A 27900-nucleotide genomic window follows, 5' to 3' on the forward strand; every position below is an offset into this window, starting at 1 on the left:
CAAACTGATTAGGTCACACTCTCATAATCTAATCATTTCACCTCTGAACATTCCTGCATTAACATAGGGACACCTCATTTCCAAACCATAACATATAGTTATTTAATGAACAAAAGTTTTTAAATCAACAGATATTAAAAGAAATATTACCTCTATTAAATGAGTAAAGCTACAGTTGTCTGATGCATATTGAAAAAAAGTTCTCATACTTGGAAATTTTCAGAGCCAAGTTAGAGAACACAAGAAGACTCCATGGGTATGTGTCACAGCTATAATCCTCTGAGCCAAATATGTCCTATAGCCAACTATTGAGGACATGAGAAACCTCTTTAGCCAAACATCAATAAAGAAAAGATGTGAGTCTAGAGATGGGCACAGTGGTGCACACCTACGATCCCAACAACTTGAGAGGATAAGCCAGAGGATCACAAGTTCAAGGCCAGATTTTGCAACTTAGTGAGTTCCTGTCTCAAAATTAAAAATAAAAAGGATTGGCTACTCTGGAAAGTGGTAGGTAGTTTCCTCAAAGAACTAGGAATGGAACCACCATTTGACCCAGTTATGCCACTCCTTGATACATACACAAAGAAGTTAAAATCAGCATACTATAGTGATGCAGCCACATCAATGTTGACAGCAGCACAATACACAATAACTAAACTATGGAACCAACCTACGTGCCCTTCAAAAGATGAATGGATAAGGAAACTATGGCATATGTATACAATGGACTATTACTCCCCCATAAAAAAGAATGACTTCATGACAGTTGCAGGTAAATGGATGGATCTGGAGATAAAATAAAATAAAATAAGCCAATCTCAAAAAACCAATGGTTGATTGTTTTCTCTGATATGTGGATGCTAACACACAACAAGGAGGGGTGAGAGGAATAGACATTTAGTGGATTATACAAATGGGAATGAAGGGAAGGGAGAAGGAAGGGGAATAGGAAAGACAGTAGAATGAGTCTGACACAATTTTCCTATGTTCATATATGAATATGCCACAAGTGAAACTCCACATCATGTACAGCCACAAGACTGTAGTTAGAATAAGATATACTCTATATATCTAAAAAGAACAAATAACATTTGAAAAAATATAAAGGTTTAGGGATGTAGCTCAGTGATAAAGCACCCCTGAGTTCAATTTCTAGTACCAAAATACAAAAGCAGATGAGCTGATGATGTAGCTCAGTGACACAGAGCCCCTGGTTCAGTCCCCTCTGCTGGGGTTAAAACAGGACATAAGTCCCTGCCATAGTATGCCCTTTTGGACGTCACATATCCATCCATGCTTGATTCATGCTTGATCCTTGACACACTTCCGCTCCCCCAACAAGACAACCCAAAGTTGTCCCAGGCACTGCACCCAGCTCTGGGCCCAGGACCAATGGTTGATTTCCAACCTTCTCAGTCAAATCTTTACAGTCTAGTAGCAGGTGAACCAAATTCGAAAATTATCTCCAGCTTCCCCCCCGAAGTTTATGACTTACAGTAACAAAGCAGGTACAAGAAAACTGCAAGAAACTTCCCTTAATGAATGGGAAGAAGAGAATATGCATAGAGGTCCCTGATCCAGAGAGGGTACAGAATTCTGCTGGGCTGCTGGAAAGTCACCAAGAAGACCCCCTAGGGATGTTCTTTGAATACACAGTGATTCTATTCCGGGAAGCATTCTGTTGTTGTTCTGGGTCTTTTTGTTTTTGTAGTGTCTCCTGGATCCCGAGCCTCTCAAGGCTCTTATTTCTTGCTCCCCAGTCACATCTTGCTGTCATTCTCCCTAGAGGCTGCATAATGTGTGTAGTTCACTTCCTGTGGGTTATTTTACTTTGTGAATATTCAATTAAATCAAGTCTCATGGTTTTTTCAGCAATGGAATTTTCTTAAAAATTTGGTGATTTTTTTTTTGCAATCTATTTGCTTCCAATTAACTTTACATGACAATAACCACATTCAGTCTTATTTTTTCCCCCTGAGGTTTCTTTTCCCCACTTTTTTAAATTGGTGCATTATAGTTTTACGTACTGATGGGGTTTATTGTAACATATTCATACATGCACACAATATAATTTGGCCCATATCCCTCGCCAGCAATCCCCCCTTCCTCCCCACCTCCCACCCCTTGGAGCATTTCCTCTACTGACCTCCCTTTGGTTTTCATGAGATCTGTCCCCTCCTTTGTTTGCCTTTTTCCTCTCTAACTTCCACACATGAGAGAAAACATATGGCCCCTGACCTCCTGAGTTTTACTTATTTCACTTAACACAATGGTCTCTAGTTCCATCCATGTTCCTGCAAATGACATAATTCATTTTTCTTTAGGACTGAAAAAAAACTGCACAGTGTATATTACCAAATTTTCTCAGAATCATTTTTTTATACAGAGTTCTAACATTACCTTGGTATCCTTACCCCTTGGCTTTAGTCTCTTAGTGGTGACTGCCCTGAGGCCATCTGAGATAATGGGCTAGGTGGTGAAAGATATATCCTTTATATTATTTTTTGCTGCAATGTTAAGTCATAAGGGTATTTGCTCAAAAAAAAAAAAGCCCCAAATATCTCTGGGGTATCTCTGTGGAAATTTCATTTCCCATTGCAAACTAGCTGGTACTTTTATACACACACACACACACACACACACACACATACATATATCTTCCTAAAGGCATTCAGAAACCACCATAATGCTTCTTCACCTAGAGCTACAAGGCTCAGGAGGCAATGGTCTACATTCTAACTTATTCCAGGTGGCAGCATTACCATTTACATAGGATGCTCTCCAACCTTCTAAATTACCCTGGGTTCTAGTACATCAATGGTTCTGTGCTGCCTCTTAGAGGAAACCCCTAGGCCAAGGCCACATCTCTTCCCAGTTTCTCATACTCCACTGCTGACCAAGTCTAGATCACTCTACCTCTCCAATACCTGTAAATCCCTTTCCTTCAGTGTTATCCCCAGTACAACTGTCTTAATTTAAGTCATCCTTTCTCATGTGAATTAACATCCCCTTATTGATCTCTATGCCTCCAAAATCACATTCCATCTCTGCCACTGGTAAACATTCTAAAGTGCAAATGTGATTGCAACTTTTCTTGAAAGCATTTGGATACTCCTATACTTTTAGGTTAAAATTCAATGTTTGTTATGGTTTGGATGTGAGGTATCCCCCAAAAGTTCACATATAAGACAATTCAAGGTTCAGAGGAGAAATGATTGGGTTGTGAGAGTCTTAACCCAATCAGTGATTTAATCCCCTAATAAGGATTAACTGAAGTGGTAGGGTGTGGAGAAGGTGGGAATTGGGGCATGGCTTTGGGAATATATTTGTATCTGGCAAATGAACTCTCTCTTTGCTTCTTGGTCACCATGATGTGAGCAGCTTCCCCATGCCACACACTCTGCCATGATGTTCAGCCTCATCACAAGCCCCGAAAAATGAAGCCAGCCTTCTATGGACTAAGACCTCTGAAAACATGAGCCCTCAAATAAACTTTTCCTCCTCTATAGTTGTTCTGGTGAGATCCTTTAGTCACAGTAGCAAAAAAGATGACTAAAACAATGTTCTTCAGTATCTAGTTACCACTCCCCAAACCTCACATTCCAGGTCTAGAAAAACAATTTAGCTCCTTTAAATATACCAAAATCATCTTTTCAGAATCTATCATCAGATAGATGCTAAGTCCTCTAACTAGATGGGGTTCTTCTTCTTTCTTGAGTTAATTATTCATATTTCAAAATTTACCAAAGACTTGAAACTTCCTGGGAACCCATCTCTGGCTCCTAATCTGAAAAAAGTATCCCCCAATTGATTTCAAAGCAACAGATTTGTTTCTATACATAGTTATCAATTTGGTATATTTTAATTACCTGTCCTCCTTCATCTCACAACATGCAATCATGTCCATCAAATTTGAACTCCTAAGGGCAAGTAGCATATCTTTTGTTCTTTACACATCAAATAATTATTAATTGGCTATTGGGGAACACATGCATGAACCTCAAAGTCTCAGCATGGTAATGGACCCTCCTATATACACACATCTTCAGTCTTCAGTCTCTTAAGTGCCAGATCTCCTTTCCAAGCTCATAATGACTATCTCATACACATACCTACTTAACAGGTCTAAAGTAAAAGTCCCAATCCTTTCCCTGTCTATCCAATATCTGCTTTTCTCTGATATGGTCTGAAGGTTTGTGTCCTTCCAAAATTATTCCTGGAATCTAAGACCCAGAGCAATAGTGTTAAGAAGTGGGGCTTCTTGGGAAATAACTAGGTCATAAGGGCTCCACTTTCATGGATAAGACTAATGCCTTCATAAAAGATGCTTCAGAGAGTAGCCTAGCCCTCTTCTCTTCCATCCCTCCAACTATGTAAGGGACATTCCCTCCAGAGGATGCAATGTTGAAGCACCATCTTTGAAGCAGAGAGTAGGCGCTCACCACATACCAATTTTTTGGTGCCTTGATCTTTGACTTCCCAGCCTCCCTTACTGTGAGAAATAAACTTAGACCATTTACATATTACCCAGTCTCAAGTATTTTGTTATAGCAGCAGAAACAGACTAAAACACCCACTGATTCCCTGTTTCAATTCAATGATATCTGTCTAGTTTCACCGTCTAGAAACCTCAATATCTTTCTCAACATCTTAATTTTCATTATACAACCAGTTGATCTTCCAAAAAATAATTAAGTCATCCTAAAATAGTTCTCTAAGTCTGAATTTACCAAAATACATATTTAAAAAAACAGACTCAAGAACATTAATTGGCATAATATGAAAAACAATGGTATTCTTTGGTCAAATTAAAACAGTAAACTAATTTCTTTTTTGCAGTATTTTCCAGAGGTTTTAATATATTAATGATCAATATGAACGTTCAAAAGGGGAAAATAATAGGTATTTTTTTCAAACTTATCTGACCAAAGAGCAATTTTGCCACAGCAAGTCACTCAGGACTAGTGTTCCAGCACGTGCCATCTCTTCTCTACACGCCATGCTTCACTGTGTCCCTGGGAGAGAGCCCTGCCTCTCTTACGTGCCCCATCTCTGTGTCTCAGCCAGCCTCCCCACTTAACTCTCTGGTGCTATTCTCTCCGTAGCCTCTGCTGCCAGTTTTATTTCCTGACAAAAATAACAGGTCACACCTGACCCCTTCCTTAATCACAGCTTCAAAGTCATCTCTGGTTTTTCATGAAACATAGATTCAATTCCTAGTCTGCTTGTGTTCCCTCAAAACCTAGCCCTACCTCTCCTCCCAACTTCATTTCTTACCAAATCAGTTAATTTCCAAAATATATCATGATTTTTTACCCTTTAGAACTTTAATATGCTTTGCTCTAAATGCTTAATGTGTCCTCTGGGTCCCTACCACCCTACCTCTAAACAAACTTCTCCTTAAAACCATTTCTCATGAGATCTACTCCAATAAATTGTCATTCTGGCCTTTCTTGGTTTCTGCTTGATGTCTCCATAACACTCCGCATTTACCTCTATTATGGCAAGGATCACCCTGTATTTAACCCACACAACTGTCTGAGCCTTTTAATTTTAATTTCTTCAGTTCCTAACACAGTGCTTGGCACAGAGCAGGCACTTTTTGTAGAGTGAAAAAAATACAAATGAATGAATGAATGAATGAGCATGTTTACAAATATAACTAAGAGGAGAAAATTAACATGAGGGCTTGAAAGCCATATCTAGAAACATACTATGAAAAGTTCCTTTATGGGACTGGGGCTGTAGCTCAGTGGTAGAGCACTTGCCTAACATGTGTGAGGCACTGGGTTCGACCCTCAGCACCACATAAAAACAAATAAATAAAATAAAGGCATGCTGTTCATATACAACTAAAATGTTTATAAAAAAGAAAAAGAAAAGATAATTTATTTAAGTCAGTAATGACTCAGGCAAATAACACTTTCCTTGAATAGAACTCCGGTTTCTAATTTACTAAATTTCTGATAGGGGCTATATATACCTTGTCTTAAGGGAAAAACGTTACAGCTTTAAAAAAAAAAATCTTGGTAGTGTTTTGGGGGAGCATACTTGTATTTATATTATATGTATTATTTGTAAGTTGCCTGCCTCACCTACCTCATTTGATAGCAGAATTCAGGCCTATAATCTGATGACTGCTTTAGTTACAGTAAAATAAACAGTCTCTGAGGATCTGCACTAGAAAGAACATCACTGCTAGAAGATACACCAGCCAGTCTGGTCCCCTGAACTTCCTTTTCCCATAAAGATGCTCTCTTCGTTTTCTGGTGGTCCCAGAGATTGGGAGCTCTGTTAATCACACCTCCCTATCTTTCATGGCTCAAATTTAAAGTTTAGAGATTGTCCGAACAAAGAAATTCTGTCACAAGCACAGGAGAAGTCAATAGTTCCTTCTACTGGTTGCTGAATTGCTTAACTCCACCCCAAACTTACCTTTTGTAAAAAGATCTATACACTTGTATTTTTCTTTCATTTTAGAGACATGTGGCTCCTGGGAAGAAGTTTGTGGTATCGAGGGCTCCTCTAAAGTTTCACTTTTGGAAAGCTCCTTGGAGAAACCAATACTTCTCAGTGCTGTCCGGTGTTCTTGGACCACATCAAATGACTCCGTTTTTTTAATCTTTAAAGGTATGTATTTGCTGGATTTCAGGTTTTGATGTTTGTTTCTAAAAACATTTATAGAAGGACCTCGAATTTTATTCTATAAGTAAAACAAAAAAAATTTTTCAATTGACTTTAGTATCATGATTTACAAAATTCATAATTTTCATCAACAAATTAATAAAAATGTATAACATACTGTAATAACAAATTAATAATTTGGTAATACATTAAATTTTAATCAATAAACAAAATTGTGTCTTCACCAAATACATTTTACAAACTACCTCACCATACCAAGCATTCACTATCAAGCACATGATAATAATCAGCTAAGTCAAGTGTTATTCTATGTAACTCTCCAAAAGCCCTTCACAAGTATGAGATTTATATCCCACTTCAAAAGAAATGTTAATTTTTAAAATAGTAACTTCCCTTCAAATGTGATGTTTTAAAATACAGATTCGAAGTCTATTTTAAAATAGGAGTTTTCAAATAGACATATAATAATTTAATTCTTTTGACCATCTTTAAGGAACTTTTAAATGTCCATAAATGCTAGCATCCCTGAAAGAACGAACAAGGCTCGTCATCAGAGAAAATGCCCGTTTATTGAGGAACAGCTCTGCATATTTATAGAGCCAGGGGTGGTTTGATAGTTATGACAGTTTAACAGTTTAATGGTTTGACAGTTGGCACAGGGTGCTTCTGATTGGTGGGTAAAGATCATGTGAGCCAGCGGCACTAGTCTGATTGGTGGGTAAGGATCATGTGAGCCAGCAGGGCTCACCATTGGAGGCTCTTCTCGGGGGATGGGGAAATTAGTCTTTGGAGCCGGGGCGACTCCCAACAATCCCCAAATCTCTTTTTCTGCTAAACTGGAAATAATTGAACAGATGTGAAAGTAGGCTCTCAAGAAAACCATACTGATAATAGGATATGTATTTCAAAGTCTTTTATTCACCTAATTCTATGTTCATTTTGACCAACTTGAATAAAGAAATTAATATAGCTCCAGGGCTTTGATGGATAATTACCTGAATAATTATAATTGGTCTAAGGATACAGCAATAGCTCTCTGCTCCCAACCTTGGAAGAGGTCAAATCATTGCCATTTCAAATCATTTCCAACTCAGGATGCCAACAAAAGGCTACTACAGTACACTGGCATTGTTTGGCCAGGCAACCTTATCCTTTTATAGTCAGATAAAATTCCTGACACAGGTCATGTTTCCAAAGGCATGTGTGTTGAAATGAACACTATCAAGCTTTTATCACATGCTCCTCCCAGAAAAACCAATACAATTAAAAATTATTTTAAATATATTAAAGGAAAAAAATTGATAAGTGATGTTAATAACAATGTTGATTATAAGATTAAAACCACCTATGGCCCGTGACAGCATAGAGAGCCATCCAAAAGAAACATAAGTAAAAATTACAGCCCTCCTTCCTACCAAAATAAGCATTATAAAACATTTGATATCTTCATTTAAAATTCTCTAAAATATTTTTTAAAGTATTCAAACCAGAAAAAGGCATATAGTACACCATTCTAAGATCCCCTTCCCCCACCTGCCTCTCAAAGGTCCAATTGTCACAATAGCTGCCCCTTATCCAGATTTCCCAAGTGCTCTGTGGATGCTTTTCTCCAAAATGTCATCCCATGCTGACCTTCCTCTTCTCTTGGCTCTCCCTTTCCCTGCCTCTTCTCATCTTCCAGATCTATGCCATTCAGCAAATATTTATTGAGCCAGGCATAATGCTGTTGCTAGAGATGCTATCAAAGTGGCAAGCAGACTATTCTAATGCAAAGTGACCTGGATGAAGACACAGGTAAGCATGTCTTGCTATGGGCAAACACAAAGTAAGATGCATCTCCCAGTATGTTTCTCACTTTATCTTCATCTACACAGTGTTTAGAGAGGTGTTTACTTGAGATAACAAATTCAAATAATCCTGTTATAATTCACCAAAATAAAACATCCAAAATTGTATTAAATGTGCAAACTCAATACACGTGTATATAATTAAAAACTTGTATGACTGAAAAATCCTATTTTTAAATGCCATCTGAAATCGACTTTCATAGCTACTGACGGTTTTATTTTCTCTTCTATTCTGAACCTATCACATATTAGGGTTCATGCAAGTCTTAGAATAACCCATTGTAGTATACAAAAATAGTTTCCTAAAAAACAATGATAGATAAATACAAAGCACTAACCTCATTTATTCTTTGATAATGTTCAGCAATGAGAGTTTTTGCTTCTTGAAAAAAATCTTTCTGGATGATCTCTGATATAGGACCTGAAAGAGAAACAGAGAAACACTTCATTTTTTTTCTAAGTAGTTACTTGTACTATCTCCATCAAAATGATGAAACTGTGAGATTAAATTTTGGGGACAGGCATGACTCTCACAGGACATTATAAAAAGTAAACTTTATAAATGAACATTATAAATGGATACAAAAGCAGTCAATACAATGATTACTTAACTTAATATTTTGCTACTTAAAATGAAAACTCAGTTTGCAGTGGTCACAGTGATGAGATAGATTATCCTAAATTATTAAAGCTCAGTGAACGGAGGGAGTGGGATAGGAAGAGGAAAGACAGTGGAAAGAACCTGACATAACTTTCCCATGTACTTATATGATCCACCACAGTGTCCCTCCCACCATAATGTACATCCACAAGACTGGGCCCCTAATTAGAATAAGATACACTCCATATACATATAACTATATAAAATGTACTCTACTCTCATGTATAACTAAAAAGAACCAATAAAAATATTAAAGCTCAGGAAAAAAATATTAATACACACAAAATTAAAATATCCATCTGTATGGAAGTTCTTTAAATATTACTTTATAGAAGATACCACATATTTTGGACACAAAAGTTATTAATCTGTGTTTTCTATACTTGCTGACTAATGCATGTGGCTGAACATTTCTTCAAGAATATTTACCTAAAAACTTGTTGAAAAAAATTTAGCTGCAAAATAAGATGCTTCCATAAGTTTATAGGATAGGAACTGCCGTGAAGTAATACTATACATACCAACAGATAAGAAACATGGTAGTGATAGCTCATTTATATTTATCTAAATTTCTTAATTCTTTTTAACCCAGGCTACATATAGATTTCTACAGCATGTACAGTCAATATCATTCGCGTTTACTTTTGTCTAAGATTTTCTCCCCAGATATTTCCTTTATAATAGCTGTTCCTGATATTTCTATTTCTTGGTTTCCTCCTCCTAATCTCAACTCAGTAAAATTTAAACATGTTATCTGCTGATATTAGCTTCTTCATCTATCCAGTGGGCTCCTCCTATCTATAACTCGAACTTCTTTAGGGCTCTTCTTCTCATAGACTCAAATTTTAATTAATTAAAAATTCCATCTTTATGCAGATACAAAACATAATAAGATACTTCCACACCCACCAGAATAACTAAAATTAACAAGATGAATAACTCAGAATGTTGTTCATGCTGTGGAGCTAATGAGACCCTCTTGTTCTGGTGGAAACATAAAACCAGGTCATCTGTTTGGAAAAAGGTATGACAGTTTCTTGAAAACCAAAATAACTACTCATCCTGTGACCCAGCAATTCCACTCCCAGATATTTACCAGAGAGAATGAAAACATGTTAACAAAAGACTCCTACAAGAATGTTCACGACGGCTTTACTCATAATTCCAAGTTGGAAAGGACCCAAATGTGTATCAACAAGAGAATGGATAAACACATTGTGGTATACTTATACAATCCAAAACCACTTAGCAATAAAAAGAACCAAATTTACTCACATGCACAAGAACACAGAAAAATCTCAAAAAACATTATACCATGTTAAAGCAGCTTTACCAAAAAAAAAAAAAAAAAAAAGTGCATTTTGTGTAGTTCCACTCATATGAAGCTCTCCAGCAGACAAAACTAATCTATGATAGAAAGAACACTCATTCTACTATGTGGAGTATCATGGAGTATCAAGGATTAACTGAAAAGGGACAAGAAAAGTTTTTTTCTGAGATAATGATGATATTCTATCACTTGATAGGAACAAGGCATATATAATTATCATAACCCAATAAATGGACTCTTTAAGATTTCTGTATTGTTTACATATATTTTACATAAAAGTTATAGAGTTAAATACTCTGTAGTTATGGAGAAAATACAAATATTGAATTCTAACTGATATACATGTTGATTAATGGATAAATCCATGTTCAATCAAGTACAGTAAAATATTAATGTAACAACTGGGTAGTAGATATATGGGTGTTGAATAAAAATTCTTTCAAGTTTACTATAAGTTTGAATAATAAAGTATTGGGGCAAAACTCTCTCTTCATTCCTGCTCAAAATACCCCTTGCTTTTCATTGTGTAGACTCAAAGGCCACAAGCAGCTGAGGTCCTGAGGAATGGATCCTAGGGGAGAACCCAGCAATAAAGAAGAAGAAGTGGTCTCTCAATCTACCATACAAGTGCTTGGTTAGAATAGGCAGCATACCAAAGGTGACCCAACAACACACACAGCCTTGGAGATGGCCCTTTACAGTCTTCTAGGAAGAACAATACCTCCTTAGCTCTTCAGCCCCTCCCTAAATCTACTACTAAAGAAGTGCTTTTAAGTCATTAACAACACAATGCAGCACAAACTCACGTGCAAATCACAAAATCTATATGCATTTCACAATTTGGAGCCATAAGATGCACTGTCCTCACATGGAATATACAGGAGTTCAGAAAGGAGAACGTCAGTTTCATCAAGTTTCAACTAAAATCCAACTCCACTCTGAGGAGGCCTCTAGCCAGGACACCTCCTCCCTGGCGTAGAGACAGTGCGCTATTCCCAGGTGTGGCTCCACAACTCATCCTCTTTTTCTTCGTCTCACAACACTCCTTTCCTCTTTCCATTCCCTTCTTAGTAATCAAACCTCCCTAACAATTATTTTAATTACAATTAATTGCAATATGGTCATGAGTCATGCACAGGACAAGCTATATAATGAAATGTTAAGTCACCATTTTTTTTTAAATATAGCTTTATAAAAAAAACCTATAATTTCCTCCAAGAACTTAGAGATGATCTGGTCTTCATTTACAGGCAAAGCTCTGAGAGGCAGAGGGCATTAGTGACTTCTGAAGCCATACAGCTGTGCTGGGAGCCTGCAGAGGCTTTGGTCTTCCGAGTCACATGCTGCTTTTTTTCCACACATCTGCCACTTTTCCTGATGCCATTTACTCCCTGCTAGGGCACTGGAGACTCCTCTGAGACTTGGCTGGCCACTCTGGTGAAATGCTCACATTTCACTGACATTTGCATTTTAAGCCTGCACTCTGGCACCCTTGATGTCATTTAATGTGCTGATGCAGCTGTTCTGATTTTCCCAGTAGTAAGTAAAAATTAGCTGTTGACAGAGGAGTTCAATTCCCAAGATACCATTTTCTTCCTAGCTGGGCTCTGTTGATCTGTGTGCCTAATTTCCCCACCCAAAAGGGCCACTGGTCCTCTATGAACCATGGAGAAGCTCAGCTCCACTCTGACAACCCTAATGGCCTTCTTGGGGCCAACCAGCAGATTCTGACTCTTTGAGGTCCTGCCTCAGCGAACCCATACAGCAGGCACCAGAGTCTTGAATGGAACGAGGCCTTAATATTGTTCATAAAAGAGCAGAGACAGACAGCCATGGTCAGAGTGTAGCAATTGTGCACAGTTCTTGAAGCAGCTCCACAGACAGCGGGTGGACACGCTGATCCCAGGCAGGCGACCCTGAATCCTTGTTGTCATTTTGGGTGCTGAGGCAGCTGTTCAGATTTTCTTCTGACATCAAAAATTAGCCTTGAAGCAGGAGCACTGGTGCACTGTACCTCCCAGCAGCTCAGAGGCTGAGGCAGGAGGATCACAAGTTCAAAGCCAGCCTCAGCAACTCAGAGAGACCCTGTCTCTAAGTAAAATATGAAAAAGGGACTAGGGGTGTTGCTCAGTGTTGAAGCCCCCGAGTTCAATCTCCAGTACCAAAAATAAAGCCCTGAAGAAAAGGGTTAAATTCCCAAGGTGGCACAAGATAATTCATATTGCCATGGCTTAGCAAGGGCAATGCCAGGGTTGTTTCTTCATAATGTCCATGGATATAGACATGGTTTAAATGTCCTAAATGTCCTCCAAAAGCTCACATGTGAGACAATGCAAGATGGTTCAGTGGAGAAATGATTGTGTCATAAGAGTCTTAACCCAATCAGTGAATTGATCCCTTGATAGGGATTAACTGAGTGGTAATCCAAGTGGTGAGGTATGGCTGGAGGAGGAGGTTCATTGGGGGCATGGCTAGGGGGTATATATTTTGTATCTGGAGAGTGGAATTTTTTTCTCTCTCTGCTTTCTGATCATTCCCTCGGCCACACTTTCCTGCCATGAAGTTCAGCCTCACCTGGAGCCCCAAGGAATGGAACCGGCCTTCTATGGGCTAAGACCTCTGAAACTACAAGCCTCCAAATAATACTTTCTTCCCCTACAATTGTTCTAGTCAGGTCCTTTAGTCACAGCAACAAAAAAGCTGACTAAAACAGATATGTATATATCCAACAATTGAATCTAAAGTTATGAGAAATTAAACAATTCTGATCGTGAGGATCCATCCTGTCGGGAAGCTCTGAGGCTTCTGTTTCTTTGTTCACAAAAACAAAACAAAACAAAAAAAAACAACGGGGTGAGCATTAAGCTTGCAGCTTTTTTTTTTCCCTCACGTGCTGGGGATTGAACCCAGGCCCTTGTGCATGAGAGGCAAGCACTCTACCAACTGAGCTATATCCCCAGCCCTAGTTAGCAGCTTTTATGCATTCAAGTTCACATTTTAACTGAAAGTATTAAAAGGAAGTCACCAGTGTCTGCTCCTTCTCCATTAAGACAACTGCACTTAATCCTTTGTTTATTTGTAAATACACATCACCAGAATGATTATTTTAAGATTATTTTTCTAATTTAGTTTGAATAAACTCATATCACAGTTCTTCTTATGTAAAATTAATGATAAATGTGTTCACAGATAATAAAATCTCTTCATCCTTGGGATTCTTCAAATTACTAAATCCCCAAATCAAGGATATAACTCTGAAACAGCAGTTGCCTAGCATGTGCAAGGCCCTGGGTTCAATGCTCAGAGAGAGAGAGAGAGAGAGAGAGAGAGAGAGAGAGAATAAATCATCATAAGCAATAACAAATGCTTAATTATAAAGTTCATGAAGACACCGAAATGATTATATTAAGCTGACTTACAAGTGAGTGCAAATATTAATGTTTCCATGGAGAAAGAAAAGGTGAGTACTTCTAATCCTAAAGTTTTCAATAGCCTAAAATAATTTCTTACATTTATTTTCTCTTTGAAGGAAAACTCATTCTTCATATATCATCCATTTAATGTTATTGCAATGATAGTTCATCAACTGTTTTAAGGGCTCTGTATAGTTCCAGTAAATCTTTGAACTGAAGATACAGAAAGAAAATGTAGTCATGGAAACTCTGACAGGGAATGAGCCATTTCTTGATTATAATCATTCAGCAAATCTTGTCTGTATCCAAAAAGACCCAGGGGCTTGCAAGCATGTGTTTTTCATAACCATAGCAAATAACTGGCCACATTCAGAGGGTTTCCATTCTTCCCATTAAAAGACTGTGTTCTCCAGAGTGTTTCACAAAATTTGCTAAGAAGATAACCCTAACCAAAGGTGTATGGCCACATGGATAAGGCCATCAATGTGTGTGTTATCAGAGTAAATGCCTGACTGATTTCACAGGTGTTAGAAAAGCTTCCCCTCAGGTACAGTGGGAGCTGGGTTCAAGGTATATTCATTAAGCACCTACTTAGAGTTAAGTGCTTTTTAGTGCTAAATGACCCAAAATATGTAAGATAAAGATAGCTAGCTATTTTTACCCTCTAGGTGCTTAACAATCTAGTGCCCCCCCAAAAAATATTGTTAAGAAATGAACTTCAGCAAGAAACATGGTATAATAGAGGACAGTGTAAATCACTACCAGCCAGCTCACTAATGTAGAAATTTCTCTTTAAAGAGATAACACTTTACGTTGCATTATTAGAGATAAGGTAAATCAGAAATATCCCAAGAGAAGTAACACAGTGAATCAAATCCAGGATAAGGCTGTGGTTTTAAGTTTGTGCTTCATTAATTTCATGTGCCTTGGGGGCTCTTCCTTCTTTCAATCAGAGCAGTTCAGACCATCTCTGTTTTACATATGTGAGCTCTTTCAAACTTGTATTTTGCAGAAAAGAATTTCTTGGCTAAAAATAACATAACACCCAACAGGTAAAAAACAAATCAACAAAACTTTGGGTATAAGTGCATAAACACAAAGATCTCTTTTCAAAGACATCTTCAAAAAGAACCTGTGTTTTTAGCCAGTTCAGAGGGTAGAAGAGGTCAGAATTATCCTGGTGTAGGGGCAGGAGGAGCTATGGAGAGGGGAGAAGCTGAAGCAGGGAGAAGCCAGACAGGAGAGAAGTTGAAACTAAGATCACTAACCATATTTCTAGGGTAAAGAGTTGTAGAAGCTGGAAAGTGAATAGAAGCTCTTTGAATTAAAACTTCAAATCAAATAATTTATATACAATTCTTTTCACATGTAAAAGAAGATATGAGGCTGAGACAACGGCTCAGGAGGCTGAGACAGGAGGTTCACAAGTTCAAAGCCAGCCTCAGCAAAAGTGAGGTGCTAAGCAACTCAGTGAGACCCTGTCTCTAAATAAAATACAAAATAGGATGGTGATGTGGCTCAGTGGGCAAGTGTCCCTGAGTTCAAAAAAAGAAAAACAAGACATGAATTATTTATTTTCAAAAAATGTTAAACAAGTGAAACTCAAATTTCAAGGGGCATATAGTAATGTCCCAAATCACATATTGAACCATTTTTTTCTCACAATACATTCTGAGTCAAGGTCCAACTCTTCAGTTCCATATTGAGGGCATCTGAGACGCATTTTTCCTTACTCTCCCTCCTATTTTCCCTGGTCATCTGTAGCAATGTATCTTACCTTCTTGGCAACAAAAATGATCAATAGGTTCCCTGCCTACCTAGAGAGATTTTACATCCCCCCCCCACCAAAAAAATAAATATAAGTAAAATCTCTGTTATTTCTCAGACTGGGGGCAGGCTGCTAAGAAAAGTAGGGGAATTCCAAGCTCATAGCATTGTGACTTCCAATATGATTTAAGTAATTGTGGGCATGACCTGAAGGCAAAATGAAACTGAGAACATTCCTCCTCTGCTTCCTGGATCTTCTTCCCTTCCCACCCTTTCTAGCTTTAAAATTTTGCTGTATTCTCCAAATGCAGAAATAGCAGAAGCGATCCTCACAGCACTACATTGTTAGCACTGGACAGATGCCAGGTGGCGGTACCATACACTAATGGAGGCCCTAACAGAAGAGTAATAGTCTCAGCTTTATGCCCAGCGCTCCAGGTTTCTCAGGCATGCTACCTAGCCCTAAATTTAGGACTGTTTGCCGAATCAAGATCAATTCTAATAGGAATATAATGTTCATAATGGATTCTATATTTGAAATTTGATAAGAGTAAACCAAAGTATTCTCCACACACACACACACACACACACACAACTACGTGAGGCAACAGATATGTTAATTAGCTTGACTATGGTAATAATTTCACAATGGGTACGTATAGCTAAACATCATGTCATCATGCTGAACACCTTAAACGTCTACAAATTTTATTCATCCATGATGCCCCAATGAAGATAGAAAAAAATAATAATAATGTGAGCTGCATACGTAATTTGTATGTAATTTAAAATTTTCTAAAATACTAAAAATAAGTGAAAAAATAAGTAAAAATTCAAATTAATTTTAATAACATAGCTATTATTATATTTAATAAAATATATTTTAATAAAATATGCCCTAATATATTGCCAACATTAATCAATATTCAATATTCAAAAAAATGTAAAATATTATATTTTAATAAAATATGTCCAAATATGCTCTCAACATTAATCAATATTCAAAATTAATGAGATATTTTACATTGTTTTTTGATTCTATTTCGAAATCCTGTATGTGTTTTTCACATACAACGTATCAATTCAGATGCTAAATTTTTATCAGAAATATTTCATCTGTATTTTGATTTTATAAAATATTCACTTGAAAAAGCAGATTCATATAATCAAGATAGGCTTCAAACACACTTAAAAGTTTTCCAATAACTGAATTATCCATTTTCAATTTAAGATATTAAATTAAATATTAATTTTCTTAGTTTCACTGGCCACATTTCAAGCACTGCATATTGACTGGTGAATAGCACACTGGACAACATACTAAACTAAAAGTTGTTACAAATCTCTCAGAAGTTGTGATATTTAAATAAAAGTAATATAAGGTGTGGAAGTACAGAACTCAGCAAGCTATTAATTAAAGACAAGATTCTTTAAAACAATTGGAGTGCCATGTGCCATGCACCAAGTAATTAGGTAAGCATCAATACTCACCTTTCTCTTTTTCAGGCTCAGTCTCTGCAGAAGCCATCACGGGCTGTGAAGGCGATCTTTCTGAAGGATGATCTCCAAGTCCTTAAACACAGTTACTTTAAGTCATTCAGTGATAAGGAATGTTTATTTTTAGCTATTTCTTTTCACTCACAAATAAAGAGGATGAACAATGAACACCTTTTACACTTCATTCTTCTGCTCTAAAACCTTCAGTGCCTCCCCCCTTCCAAAGGCAATAACATTAATGCCATCATCAGGTAGGGCGCTGCACCTTACTGGTTCCGAATAGCCTGTTTTGTGGTTCGGATGTGTCCTGCTAAGGTTCAAGTGCTAAAAGCTGGGTCCTTCCTGTGGGGATGACCTCCCACCGTGCAGCCTGGTGAGAGGTCCTTAGTTCTACTGGAGGCATGCCATCTGAAGGGATCCTGGCACTCCTCCTCTCTGGCTTCCTGTTTCTAGGATGTGATCTCTTGCTTTCACATGCACTTCCACCAGGATGTGATTTAACCAAGAGGGCCCTCACCTGAGCTGGGCCAAAGCTAGCACCCATTTATCCTCCAAAATTGTAAGCTAAATAAGTCTCTTTTCTTTATAAAGGTAGACTGCCTCAGATGTTTCATTATTTTCCAACTTAAATCCAATTAATACCTGGCACACACCTTATGTGTTCCTGCCTTTGAGCATAGGGTTATGTCAGTCACCTGGGCCTCCAGCTGTGTTGTCCATGCACCTCCCTTAAAATTTATATGCACTTGTGTAAGAAGATAAAAAGACAAAGTGACTGCTATATACAAAAGACCAATATTCCCAAAGAGATTTCAATTGCCTTGGAAACAAAATTAGACTTTATACCAATAGTCCTCAACCCTAGATGAACATCAAAATCAACTAAAAAGGTTTTAATAAAGTATCAAAGTCTAGAGTGAAGCCTAGGCAGGTGCATTTCTTGAAGCTTTCCAAAGATTCAAATGTCCAGAGGAGTGAGCTCCTGCCTTGCACCCCAGTTCAGTGGTGGGATTCTGGAGGTGCTCAAAAAAGGGCAGAATAATGAGCTCAAAGAGCTGAGCCCTTGCTCCTACAGTTTACATTGGCATTACCTTCAAAGTTTCATCCAAGACACATCAAATGTGGTCTCTATAGCCAGGGAGTCATTACACTGATATATACTACTACATACTCACGTGGCTTTATAATTTCAAACAGGGATACTATGCTTTAAAAAGTCCCATGAAGCTTATTGTTCTCAACCTGTCAGTAGAAGATTCAGTTGTCTGATTCAGCCAACAAATTATGGGGGGAGTACTCAAGACCTGTTCAATAATTTGGGTATTATTTGAGTAAACACATAAGCTGGTTTTGACCTAGGAAAGTCTAACTCTTAGTTAGGGGACTACACTTTGCAGCAGCTTCTTCCCCAAAGAAGGGAAATTACTGTAGTTATAGTTTTAAAATAACAAATCTAAGACATCCAAAAAGATAATTCTCAAATCATCAGCATCATAACATGGGCAAGGGCACAGAACATGTACCTTGTCTGTCTGGTTCGGCAAATAAACCTGGATAAATTAAAATACAGCACCTCCCTCAGCCATTAACCATCAGAAGTCATCTCCTGGTTTGGCTTAATTAGTGTCTTCTTACATTTAAATACAAGAAAAAATAAATTAAAAATGTGCTCTGTCGTTGTCTTGTATTAATCTCCATAGAAATGGACTCTTCTCTGGGGCTGTTGGCTCCTTTACCTTAATTCGGTGTGCCAGGAGTGTCATCCTGAATTAAACTCTCTGGCAGCAAGACATCCCACTGTCCTTCTAATGCAGAAAACTAGTCCAGCATCCTAAGGGGTGCTGTCATAGTAATGCCCTCACAAACCCAAGGTGATGGGCGAAACTCCGAGACAGGAGATGGGGATGGAAGAAGGCTGCAAAGGGTAGAATTGCTTAGAGATAGATGAGCACAGTGACCCAGACTGTCAGGACACAGGGTCCCTCTCCACTTTAAGACCATGCAGACAGTTATGAGATTCTGAGCCCATCCTGATGCACTGATCCATAAATAAATGCATATCTGGTACCTGAGTTGAAAGGGCTTTCCATCTATTTTGGAAGAAAAGGCAAAATTATGGTCAAGCTTTAAAATCAAGATACAACTATACTCCAGATGTCATAAGAAAGTCTCTGAGCCCTGGGAAGTAGGTGCTATAAACCCATGAGCAGCACAAGTTCAAAGGTCAATGACACCAGCAAGGGCTGAAAGTGGGGACTGAGCCACACACCTGGAAGGCAGGGCCTAGGGGCAGTAGTGCAAGCTAGGGCATCAACCAGACACAAGCCAGCACACGCCTGTGGCACTAAAAATCAGCCCTGAGTAGGTGAGACCGCCCCTCCCTAGGAGGAACACAGAAGGCAGGCAGGTAAAGGAAACAGCATAGCAGATGCATGGGCTGAGAACACCTGTGGTCCTGGGGACAGCAAGCAGCGCCTGTGTCTGAAACAGGGTTAGACTTCCTGCTGCTGTTACGGACAATGAACTAATCCATTTGAGGACATTTTTTGACATATCCACTGTTCTGGAATGTTGCTTCCATAAGGGCAAGGACTGTTTTCCTCCCTGCTATACTCTCAGTGCCTGGAATGGGGCCCAGCATGCAGAAGTGCCTCATAAAATATTTGTGGAATGAGTAATTATGGCAACAGCACGCTGGTCAGGGATGCCCTTCCTCCTCAGGCCTCTTTCAGCACATTTAGAAAAATGTCCCTTCACCTTTCTCTACCAGTAGATGCAACTTAAGGCTCCCCTAAACTGGGTTACAAGGATGCTAAGAATTTCTAATTCCATTTTTTTGTGTATAAAGACAAGCAGAAGTGAAAAACATTTTGTACTTTATCTTCTTAGTTGACCTTCCTAAACTAGACAACTGATAAGACTTTATCATGGTGTCTACTATAATTTGCATCTTAAATGTCCTCTAAAACATCCCACATGTTGAGGACTTGGTCCCCACTCCATGGCACTGTTGGGAATGATGGAACCTATAGGAAGTGGGGCCTGGTGGGAGGAAGTTAGGTCATTGGAAGCATGCCTTTGAAGGAGATAAATATTGGGATCACAGCTCCTTTCTCTCTCTCTTTCTCCTCCTTCTTCTCTCCCTATTCTCCTTCTCTTTCTTCCTTCTCTTCTCTTTTCTTCTTCTTCTTCTTCTTCTTCTTCTTCTTCTTCTTCTTCTTCTTCTTTTCTCTCTCTCTCTCTCTCTCTCTCTCTCTCTCTCTCTCTCTCCAGAGCCAACTAACCATGAAGAGAAACCCCTGAAAGTATAAAATCAATCTTTCCTCTTTATACGTTGCTTATCTGATTATCTCAGGTATTTTGTCACAGCAACAGAAAGCTAACATAGTATCCTTTATGAATTAAGTATCCTGGTGGCAAAGAACTGCCCTGTGGTTTGCAGCAGAATGCAGAAAAATGAACCACTCTCCAGGGATGGACAGGAAGTTTCAGCATTTGATATTAGGGCAAATGAGAGCAAATCTTTATTTTCAAGCTCAAACTTTCTCCTCATTGTTCCTTCCCACAACCCTCCTAACCTTCAATCACACTTTCACTCCTTCCTATTTCTTGAGAAACTGTCCCTATATCTACCCAGTTGCTCAAGTCATGAACCTTTGATTCCTTCAAATTTTCACTTCCCATACCATCCACCAAGTTTTCTAGATAGATGAACTTCAAAATACACCTGCATCTTCCAGATACAATTGCTTCATATTCAGACCCCTGAAACAGCCTCCTAACTGCTCTCTTTCCACCCCTTCCCTATTCATTCTTCACACAGCAGGAGTCAACCTTCTTAATGTGAATGAGATCACTTCCCTTCCATGGCTTCTGACTGCAATGAGAATAAACCCTAGCCTCTTGCCTGGTGGTCTCTTCTCTCGTGCCACTGAGTAAATATGGATGAAAAGCACAGAGCTGTCATTCCACAATTCCACCCACAGCTGATTCAAGGGCCCTAGTTTGACCTGTCTTGGCCTCAGTTTCATCGTTTGCATAATAAAGTTGTTGGGAGAAAGGACTCCCCAGGCCCCATTAGATGCTAAACCCTATTACCACACTGCTTTTATACACTATGCTGAAAAGCAGTGGTGCCAAATCCCAGAAATCAACTGCATGGTCAAGGTTCCTGCCTCTCCTCTGTCCCTCTCAAGTTTCCCATTTCCTTTGTAGCTCTGGAGCAGAATACCAAGGAAATTCGTTTGGATCTCATGTCTCTTGTTGCAGCTCTTGCCACTGCTCTCGAGTTGTGGCTTCTGGAACCTCCCTCCCAGGATCTGTCCTTGTATGAAGCATGAGCCCCCCTCTACTTTATTTTTCTTCAAGTCAACAAGGACACTTAAGTCGGCCATTTTCCAGATTGGCTTCCTGACTGGCTTCTCTCTCTCTCTGTCCCTCTGACCAGAAGATCTGATGGTATCAAACACTGGGAAGAAGAAAAGAGAAAGAGAGCAAGGAACTAAACTGCTTTAGTCAGCTTCGTGTTGCTGTGACCAAAAGACCTGACATCAACAATGTAGAGGAGGAAAGGTTTAATTTGGTTATGGTTTTGGAGGTCTTGGTCCATAGATGGCTGGCTCCACAGCTCTGTCCCTAAGGTGAGGCTGAACGTTGTGGTAGGAGGGCTGGGTGGAGGAAAACAGCTCTGGGCCTGGCAAACAGGAAGGAGTTGTCATTCACCAAGGACAAAACCTCAGTGATCCACCTCCTCCAGCCATTACTTGCCTACAGTTAATACCCAGCTAATCCATATCAATGGATTAATCCACTGATTAAGTTACTACTCTCATAATCTAACCATTTCACCTCTGAATGTTCTTGTGTTGTCTCACATATGAAGTTTTGGAGACCACCACACACCCAAACAATAACAAAAACCAAAACAGAACAAGTATCCACTAGGACCAACAAAACAGAGGCAATAACAGGTGCCTAAAATGGGTAAAGGTACACTAGATGACAGAAGAATGAAAGATTTATAATCACACAGTCAAAATTTGAACAAATTATATTCAGAGAGCTATAAAATGAGATGGAAAGATGATACTGTATCAATTTGTGACCATGAATATCAGGTAAGATGGGAGCCCAGGGGCTGGGAGCAACATCAGCAAATATTGAATAACACCTTTTTCCTGTGGCAGACACCACCCTCTGATTCTCTGAGTCACTCAGGTTAATTTCTTATCCAGAGCAAGGAGGTGGGAAGGAAAGGGACATAATGAATCTTTGGGCTGCCCAGTCCCACTTAACACAAACCACATGGCAAGAGAAAACTCAGATTTCAGTCCCACTCCTGCCACAGCCAAAGGTGTGATCTGGGCCAGTCCACTTAACTTCTGAGTCCTACCTCCTCAACTGTAAGGGAAGGATTTTAAAATAGACACAAGGTGTGACAATCACAGCTTCAGCCCAGGTTTAAGGGAATTCTCAGAAGGCAGTGAGAACTGATGAACAGAATGCACAGCTGTTCTGATTGGACAGGGTCACAGAGCCGCCCCTGAGCCGATTCTTACTCCCACCTAATCCCAACCCCAACACAGAGAAGTTATCTCACCGGTGCTTTCCAGCTATCAGACTTAATGGTTTCATAAAACAGATGTTTTTGTCTATTCCACTGTGGTCAAGCATAGACACACATTAACTGAGATACCCCAAATACTCCTACTCATACAAAAAAAATTTTTTTAAATCTTTAAATCACAAAAGAATTCACTTTATTTCAATTATCAATTCATTAAGAAAGAGGTGCTTAACTAAGAACATTCTCCCATGATGCTTTAAAATTCTCTCAAAGACTCTGCTTAGTTAAAAAATATTCTTTTCAACTTTACCTCTCTAAATGAGTGAAAGAAAACTGACCCTTCAGAGCCATATTCAATAAGCCATGCAGTTTTTCTGTGATCTTATTTTAGTGTTTGATAGAGCAACACATAAAATATGATTTGTCAATAATGAACATGTACCCTAAAGATCACTGAGAATCAAAGATCAACAGGTAATGGTGGGCTGGGGTTGGGGAGATTAGTCTATCATCCACAGTGGCTAAGTGGAATAACTTGGTGGGGGTACAGGGGTGCACACAATCAGTGTCATAGGTGGAACCATTCCTGAGTTAAGAGATTTAACTGGTCAAGGGACTTGAAAACTGAATTTTAGTCCCCTTATCATTCAAAATAATACACACAAACATAGCATATACAATGCAAATAATTTTTTTGCATGATTTCTTTTTTTATTTATATATGACAGCGGAATGCATTACAATTCTTATTGCACATATAGAGCACAAGTTTTCATATCTCTGTTTCTATACAAAGTATATTCACACCAATTCATAACTTTTACAAATCAATGAAAAAGATAGATAACCTAATATAAAAATAGGCAAAAGACTGGAATAGTCACTTTGTAAAGGGGGTGTTCCAAAGAGAAATAAGCATGTGAAAAGATACTCAAAACCCATTTGTCATCCAAGACACATAAAATAAAACGACAACCATCTCACACCCAAACAAATGGCTTTTTAAAAACATCAAGAGTAGGGCTGGGGTTGTAGCTCAGTGGTGAAGCACTTCCCTCACAAGTATGAGACACTGGGTTCGATCCTCAGCACCACATAAAAATAAATGAATAAAATAAAGGCATTGTGTCCATCTACAAAAATACTAAAAATATTTTTTTAAAAAATCAAGAGTCCATGAGGACACAGAGCTACTGAAATACTCATTTACTATCTCAAGGAGTGTACATTTGTAATCTTTGGGAAACTAATTGGTAACTAATTCAAAAACCAAATCTATAACTGAGACCCAATCCTCTGAATCCCAGCACAAAGTCTTAATAGCATTTACTAAATGACACATATGAGATGGATATAACATCTAAATACTAGAAGCAAACCAAAGGTCCACTGACAGCAGAATAATGGTAAATAATTGTCATTTTATTTACTCAATGGATATTTTATAGCCATGAGAATGAATTGCTGTACACAGATATAAATGATCTCACACATACCCTTGAAAGAAAGAAGTCCTAGGGTCATTAGCTAAAATAAAGTTAAAACATAAGCAGAATCTTGTGTCTACTGTTACTATATTAATAACAATAGAAAACAGGACAATGTCAACCTCTGGGGAGTGTAATATGTCAGGTGAGTTCACCAGGGTCTGTTATTGCTCTCTCTCTATGGGATGGTGGTTTCATGATGTGTTCACTTTGTAAATATGCATAAAGCTGCACACTTATAGGAACTGTGCAGTTTTCTAAAATGTCATACATCAATTATAATTTACTTAATAACAATATTAATATATAGTACATTAATTTTTCAGTGTGACACATTAAAACTGAAAACACTACCTTAGTCATTACATTTCTTTTTACCACCAAAACAAATATGAAGCATAGATCTTTGCTAAAAGCCATCAATATTGGTGCTAGATTATAAGCCCCATCAGGGAAGAAACTAGTTTTTAAAATTTCCTGTATGTCTTCCTTAAGATCAAGTACACAGTAAGCCACGTAATAAATAACCCATAAGAAAAAATGATTTGAATTCCTGCAAGGAAATCCTAAAGTTTTACAACTTTCTAGGCTTTCTCAGACTACTACTGAAATGTCCTTATAACCAATCATGAATTTTTGCACTGTGGCTAATGGACTTTGCTTGTTAAATTTTATCCATCTAGTTATCTTGATAGGAAGACCACAATTATAGAAATGAGATAAGAAGCTCATTACTTTGGTCCTAAGTGAGTGCTAGAGAAACACACACATACTCACACAAACCAACAACTAGTCTGAAAAAAGTTCACATTATTCCACATTTTTCTCACCCCAAATTCCCATTTCAGTCTTTGAATTCAGCTTTCAGATGCCGGGAGATAGGGCCAGAGTGGAAGTAACAGAGAAAGTGCAGCTTTTCTTGCATCAAATGTTAAAATATTAGAAGCTATATCTTATAAAATTTTATTTCTGAGAATTTGGTTAGAAACCCATCATTAAGAATACATGTGTTCATGAACAAACGAGGATACTAGTGCCTTGTGTCCTAGTCACTCCACTGTAGCAGAAATGTTATCCAAATGGCTTATGAAAATCCCCATATCACGCATGCGGTGTTATGCCTTCAGTGATAACTGTGGCATGTTATGACTCTCTTTTCCTTGTGATTTTCACAGATGAAAACAGGGCTGGTCTAAAACTACATTCTCTCAGCTATTAATCACAGGAGCCTTAAATAGAAGCCATTAACATCTTATAAATAACAATAAAGAGTGAAAACTTGATTTATAAAGCAGTCCCCTGCTGAGATGTTTGGGACACTGTGTAAACATTTAAAGACAACAATGAAAACACTATAAAGTTAATTGTAACAAATTAAATAAAATAAATTAAAGGCCAACACTGCTAAACCGCTTCAATAGAATTATGCTTTGTGCAAAAATACCAACTAATGTTAAAGAGCCAGATCTAGAAATTGAGCACATTATGAAATATTGCAAATCCTGACTTCTACTTTCAGTTTTCTTTTTTCTCAGTGACCTTGAGAAAACTAATTTTACAGGCTTTGAAATGGTTTTGGAAAGTTTATATTTAAGGGACAGCTTCAAATAATATCATTTAAAATTGGAAAGCATCTTAGGAGTCATCTGATTAGCCCCTCATTTTACAGGTACAGAAAGAGCAACACAGGGATGTGATTTTAAATTTACATTGGGTTTGTGAATGAACTAGAACCAGATTTCTGATCTCCTGACTCCTGATGATACACAATTACCCCAGACAAAATTTCTTTCTGGAAATGGTTATTTGCCCTCTGTGAATTTTTCATGCCTTTACCTTTTACCTACTCTCTCAATCAAGCTTTTTCCCCCATATTTGTCTAATGAAGACAATATAGCATCATTGGGAGAAGAAAGACTCTATGCTCAGATGGGTCTGGGTTCTTGCCCAGGGTTCTTTACCTGCTAGTCACTGACCTTAGGCTTTGGGTAACCAGCTTACTCTGGTTTTCCAAGGATATTCTTGGTTTTAAAACTAAGGGTACTGAGTTCTAGCAAATTGAGTTCTTGATCCCAGCTAATTAACTTGCCTGGCTAAGGTCTTTCAGATAAAATATAGATGATAATAATAATTAAGCTCAAAGCCCTGTGGTCAGGCCAAATGAATTAAATGTAAAAGACTTGACACAATGCCCAGGCCTGACCCCAGAGAGCACTCACTTTCATATCTTTCCCTTCCTCTTGGGTCTCTTTCCATGTTGGAAAGGTAAATTTCAGAATTATTTTTTTGTTTGCTTGTTTTGTTTTTTTAATAGAGGATATATAAAACCAAATAGGAGAACGAGTTAAATAGAGGCCATTAACACCTTGTAAATAACAATAAAGAGTGAAAACTTGATAGAGTTTGAAGGTAGACCTGGCAGAATTTGCTAAGGAATAGGATATGGAATGTGCAAAAAAGAGAATATTCAAGGATGAGTGTTGGGCCTCGGTAAATGGATGAATGGAGATGTTATTTGTCAATGTTGGGAAGATTGTTGGAGGAGAATCAGAGACTTGGTTTTGATACGAAAACTTTGAGATGGTTTTGTAACCTACAAATGGAAACAGCCAGGCTGAAAAACATCTATGTTGCCAGTTGTTAACACAGAGAAAACAGAACAAGCAGCAGACTGGAGGAGGCTGGGAGTATCCCAGAAACAGAGGAGAACACAGAGAAGGAAGGACAGTACCTGAGGCCATGCTGGCCAACATAAATAAACAGGAACTGAAGGAACGCCAAGGTAATGGCATGCAGGAGAGGACATCATAAAAACCCCACACTTAAGTCTATTACTAGATATGAGCTCTATGAAAGTTTAAAACAGAAGAAAGAGGAAGAGTAAGCTTTTCCCTAAGAAATGAGACAGGACTAAGGTAGGGATGTACTTTTAGTCATCTTCAAGGACCAAAGACAGAAAATAAATGCAGAATGGAGGTGGAACTCACCGTGGAGGCTGCCCCAGCTCCCCAAAACAGGAGAGGCAACTGGAGCTCAGCTCCCAGGGGATAACCAGAACATACCACAATCCTCACATGAGGTGAAACTTGGGGGCCAGGCTCGGTTAAAACCACCCGATGAGGAGAAAAGAACAACTTCCAACTGTCGCTGGAAGCTGAGCTCATCGTAAATTCCATGTTTACAATGATGGTGGAATGTGATGGACATCATTATCCAAAGTACATGTATGTATCACCCGGAGGAAGATGGCGGCGAGGGGAGTGCATTGCCCCCGTGTGCTGCTTCACTGTGTGGGAGTATGACAAGTCAGGACGGCTAAAGGATATCTTGTTAGGAATTTCCAGCAATAGTGGGGTGCTCCAGAACCTGGAGGAAGGATTTCCATCGCAGGAGGATCGGCTACGGGGACTCAAACGCGAGAGGTTTCTCGCACGGAGGGTAACACTGCTTATTCAGCAAACCGCCCTGCAGCTAGAGTCTGCAGCGCGCGCTGGGAAACGAGGAGATAGCGACGCAGGGATACAGCGCTGCAGTTTCTGCCAGCCGTGCAAGCACCGTACTCAGGGCTGAATTCTGGGTTCGAGACGGGGGAAGGAAGCGGTCCATCTTGGTTCTCCACACCGGTCAGACCACAGAGGAGGCCAGCAGCCACCATGTTGGAAAGCTGACGTCACCATCCCTGTT

The 27900-nt window shown here is 38.6% G+C and overlaps 1 protein-coding gene across 1 annotated transcript in view; it reads right to left on the reverse strand.

Moving 5' to 3' along the window:
- Positions 1-9036, reverse strand: part of Iqcm (IQ motif containing M) — a 301720-nt gene extending 292684 nt beyond the window's left edge. Inside the window, exons 1-3 of the mRNA XM_048813853.1 lie at positions 9030-9036; positions 8834-8916; positions 6439-6706 (exon numbers count right to left, since the gene is read on the reverse strand). Of these exons, the coding sequence (XP_048669810.1) occupies positions 6439-6706; positions 8834-8916; positions 9030-9036 (358 nt within the window). The remainder of the gene's footprint in view (positions 1-6438; positions 6707-8833; positions 8917-9029) is intronic.
- Between the last annotated feature and the right edge of the window lie 18864 nt (positions 9037-27900).

Source organism: Marmota marmota, unplaced genomic scaffold (assembly GCF_001458135.2).
Source record: "Marmota marmota marmota unplaced genomic scaffold, marMar, whole genome shotgun sequence".
Classification (NCBI taxonomy): Eukaryota; Metazoa; Chordata; class Mammalia; order Rodentia; family Sciuridae; genus Marmota; species Marmota marmota.